Source organism: Palaemon carinicauda, chromosome 34, assembly GCF_036898095.1.
Source record: "Palaemon carinicauda isolate YSFRI2023 chromosome 34, ASM3689809v2, whole genome shotgun sequence".
NCBI lineage: Eukaryota > Metazoa > Arthropoda > Malacostraca > Decapoda > Palaemonidae > Palaemon > Palaemon carinicauda.
Window position 1 is genome coordinate 52,697,032 of NC_090758.1, and position 4,738 is coordinate 52,701,769.

At 32.2% G+C, this 4,738-nt stretch overlaps 1 protein-coding gene across 1 annotated transcript in view; it reads left to right on the top strand.

The window, feature by feature from the left end:
• Positions 1 to 3,355: 3,355 nt before the first annotated feature.
• Positions 3,356 to 4,738, top strand: part of LOC137626923 (uncharacterized) — an 11,596-nt gene continuing 10,213 nt past the window's right edge. The window contains exons 1-2 of the mRNA XM_068357909.1: positions 3,356 to 3,424; positions 4,575 to 4,663. Of these exons, the coding sequence (XP_068214010.1) occupies positions 3,356 to 3,424; positions 4,575 to 4,663 (158 nt within the window). The remainder of the gene's footprint in view (positions 3,425 to 4,574; positions 4,664 to 4,738) is intronic.

The following is a 4,738-nucleotide window of genomic DNA, read 5'->3' on the forward strand; positions in this document are numbered from 1 at the left end:
TTTTTATATTTATAGCTTCATTATTTCCAACATATAGTTTATTCACCATTTCTTTATTACCTTTTTACCCTTGGGATGCTCTCCTTGTTGAAACCATTTGACTTATTCTATCCAGTTTTTCCAACTAGGCGTGTGGACTGAAAATGAATATGAGTAAAACTAAGATAATGTTCAATGGAAATGAAGAGAGACAACAAATAATAGTTATGGACGAATCTTTAGAGAATGATAATTAATATACGTACTTGGGATAGGCAGTAAGTGTTTCCCTGGGACATGATTCGGAAATTGAAAGAAAGATAAGCATGGAATGATTAGCTTTTGGTAAAGAAAATGAGATTATGGAATGTAAAACACCACTTTCTATAAAAAGTAAAGTATTTAATAAGATGGACCTACATGTATTAACTTGTGTACCAGGAATTGGAGCTTTATTAAAACCGTAAGACTTGAGCTAGCTGCAACTCAAAGAACTATGGAAAGAAAAATTATTGGAATAATACTAAAAGACAAAAGAAGAATAACAAAGATGCAAGAGCAAACTAAAATAGAGGATATTTTATCATCATGTAAGAAATAGAAATGGACATGGGCAGGACATATAATGAGAATGACAAATAATAGATGGACACTAGGAATAACAGAATGGGTAATCTAAGATTGCAAGAAAAGCATGGGGGGGAAGAGAAGACGATAGAACAACAAGCTAAGAAAATGTACGGCTAATGACTAAAATAGAAAGACAGTGAACAGACTGGAATGGAAGGACAGTTATAGAGAGCTACATACTGGAAGTGTAATAAAATTACCGATAACTATTCCACACTTCTCTCTCTCTCTCTCTCTCTCTCTCTCTCTCTCTCTCTCTCTCTCTCAAGAACGTTCCCTGAGGAGCCTCGTTTTATGCCACTTTAAAATCTTTTTGTTCCTTGTTTGATTAATGTCAAAATGTTTAGCTGCAGGAAACGACTTATTTTTCTCTCTCGGTCTCTCTAAGAGGCCAGTTCCCTTGTGCTTCCATTTTGCATGAAACATTTATTTAGTTATAGCATATAAATATGCTTTCACTCTCTCTCTCTCTCTCTCTCTCTCTCTCTCTCTCTCTCTCTCTCTCGTTTTGAGGCGCTTCAAGTGAGCATTCAATATTGTAATTGTTAATTATGATGTTTATAGGAAATGCTTTAATATATATGGGTTATTATTAAAAACTTGCGTATCATTAAAAGATAATATATAATATATTGTGTAGTTATTAGGCAAAATATTTTCTCTATATACTAAAAGATACTAAAATAGAATAGAGATAATTAAGGAAAATTAGTAACATAATATGAATGATTAAAATTACGATAAAAGAAAAGTTTATTAAGAAAATACTTTCTTCTGTTTATTAATACTACTAAAATATCATGGATAAAATTATGTTTGGTTAATATATTAATGTAAATTTATATAAAGTTCAATTAAAAACCTTTTACGAGGAATAATAAATTCTTTTATTTAGTAATGTTACTAAAATATCCTAGAAAATATTAAAGTAAATCAGATAATAATGGTAATGAATAATTCAAAATTTTAATAAAAAAAATGCAAAAATATACAAAGGATCTTTTTTTCTTTCTCATCTCGTAACCCTTTTCATAATGAAAAGTAAAACTTTTGTTTTCAGCCTTTTATACTAAAGGATTAAATGAAGTTTATGTGAAACAGATGAGAAAAAAATATTAATCAAAATTTCTCTTTCCTCTGAATGACTCATTTCGAAATATTTCTGGAATTACTTTTATTGACTTTTGGATGAGTTTCATTCGGCCCGTGATTATCAGAGCCGAGGCTTATAATATTAAGGGAAGGAATTAGGAATATATATATATATATATATATATATACATATATATATATATATATATACTGTATATGTATATATATGTGTGTGTACATATATATACATACATATATATATATATAAATATATATACACAGTATATAATATATATATATATATATGTATATATATATATATATATATGCATATATATATATATATATATAATATAATATATATATATATATATAAATATATATATGTATATATACATATATATATATATTTTATACATATACATATATATATATACATATATATATATATATATATTTATATATATATATATATTTATATAATATATATATATATATATATATGTGTGTTGTGTGTGTGTGTATGTGTGTGTTTGTATGTTTGAGTGTGTTAGTCTATACATTATATCCATTCTGTAATAGTCAATGTTTTTATTTCTCTAAACAGATGATAATGACATGATCCCAGCCCCAACAATTTGCAGATACAGCCCTCTTACACGATCTTTATATCATTGTGTATCCCTAGAACCCCATTTGCTAGATCCGAGTACCCTCTTAATTGCATATGCAGCTCTGATGGCCTACCCAGTGGTCGTCTTCCTCCACGGAGAGTCGTTTGAGTGGGGATCTTCAAGTCTCTACGACGGATCAGTTCTGGCAGCTCTCGGCAAGGTCATTGTGGTGACTCTCAACTATCGTCTCGGCATTCTCGGTAAGGGAGGTTCCTATATATTCTTAGTAAGTGAGGTTGTATATTCTTAGTAAGAAGGTTATATATTTTTGGTAAGTAAAGTTGGGGACTTGTTAGGTAATGTTTTTGACTTGGTAAGTGAAGCTGTAATTCTTGGTAAGTATGGTATTGGATATTCTTGATAATTTAGGTTATATATTCTTAGTAAGTACTTTTATTGTATATTCGGTTGGTAAGTAATGATGTATATTCTTGGCCCTTTAGGTAGTATATTTTCATCAAGCGACCATTTGGAGGAAATATATATTTATTTCCACTTAAATCATATTATTAAAAAATTCCCTCCTCTAAGAAAAATTATATTTTAATCTCCTACATCCTAGGCTCAAGAAACTGAGGATCCATTGACTTAGCATCTCTTTATGGGTAAATTACTAAGTCGAAGAAAACCTCAGTTTATTAGGCCAGTTCGATTCCCCGGCTTTCCGGAGGCTATTATGTTAAAGCTAATTCCCCCTTGGGTCTCTGATCCCGTAGTAAAGAGAATCCAGATATAATGAGGAGTATAATATATGGCTTATATGAATAGGAAAAAAAAAAAGTCTAAATGTGCAAAATAATGATGTACATATATATACATACATCAATATCTGTACTTTTCAGGTTTTTACAACGCGAACACTGACCCAGTGGGTCACCCAACCGTAGCTAACTACGGCCTGATGGACCAGCTGGCTGCCTTGCACTGGGTTCAAGAGAACATCGTCCGCTTCGGGGGTGACCCAGGTCAGGTCCACGGTCATGGGTCACGGCACGGGAGCTGCCTGCCTCAACTACCTTGTCATATCGCCCGGTGCTACAGGTCAGTTAGTAAGTAAACCTTGTTCTCTGTGACAAAGGAAAATTTCAAAGATTTTAAGAGATTCGTTTGGTTGATGTTGCTTGTGGTTGGAGGGGAAGACGTGATGTTAATGGTATTCAGTGGGATATTTCAAAGAGTTAAATTTGATATCATGATTACTTCTAATGCTGATAGTATTGCTGCTGCCGTTACTGTAATCTAATAATAATTGGAAATAGTATGTATATATATATATATATATATTATATATAGATATAGATATAGATATAGATATATATATATATATATATATGTGTGTGTGTGTGTGTGTTTGTGTGTGTGTATATATATATATATATATACACACCTCCCTTCGTGAGTGGGGATACCTTAACGTGATAAAAGGTTTATTGTATGGCCATGTTCAACAAAGCTGTACTAGGGCTACTCCACAATAGCTATATTTTCTGTAAGCAATCAGTCATAAATCTCCCACCATCACCAATTCGCAGTTGGCAAGCGTGGTGCTGAAAATTAGCCAAACCACAGTCATGAATAAGAACAAGGATTTGGCCAATGTCCTGCAGAGTTCTAGACACAGCTGCTTTGTTGTTGTTGTTGTTGTTCTATTTTATATACACAGATATATACAGTTACGAAACTGAAATTCTTTGCATAATGAATACATACGTTTAAACAGAATAAAAATTCCTAATTTCTAAACTAAAAGAAAAGATTAACTTGCACCCAAGTACTTATTCGTATATCCTAAATATCTCCATTTGTCTTTACCAAGTAATATTCTTAATCACTCAACTATAAACAGAATAATAAGGAATTTTTTTTTCTTTTCCTCTTGACTTCAAAGGCAAAGAAGGTCGAACTCCAGTTGACCTCCTACTAGGAATGACAGCTACCAACCTCCTTGACATCCTGAGTCAGCAAGAAGTCCAGGGAGGATTCGATGCTGACTATAGGGAGGATCTGCTGAGATCCTTTCGTCGTCAATAACTATCGTTATCATCTGCAGGTGGGCATTATTATTATTATTATTATTATTATTATTATTATTATTATTATTATTATTATTATTATTACCTAGGCTACACACTATATAAACTATACCATCTATTAATTAAAAGTATACCTTATATAGTGTATTTTCATCTCCCTCTACAGGAAATAATGTTAGCCATCACAGCCAAGTACACTGATTTGGTCGAGATCCCACCATCAACCAATCAGCATCAGGGACTCAACCGGCCAAGGCCTTCACGATGCGAATATCGTCTCGCCGATGGCAGATCTTGCCAAGCAGCTCTACACGACTTCCCGATCCTCTT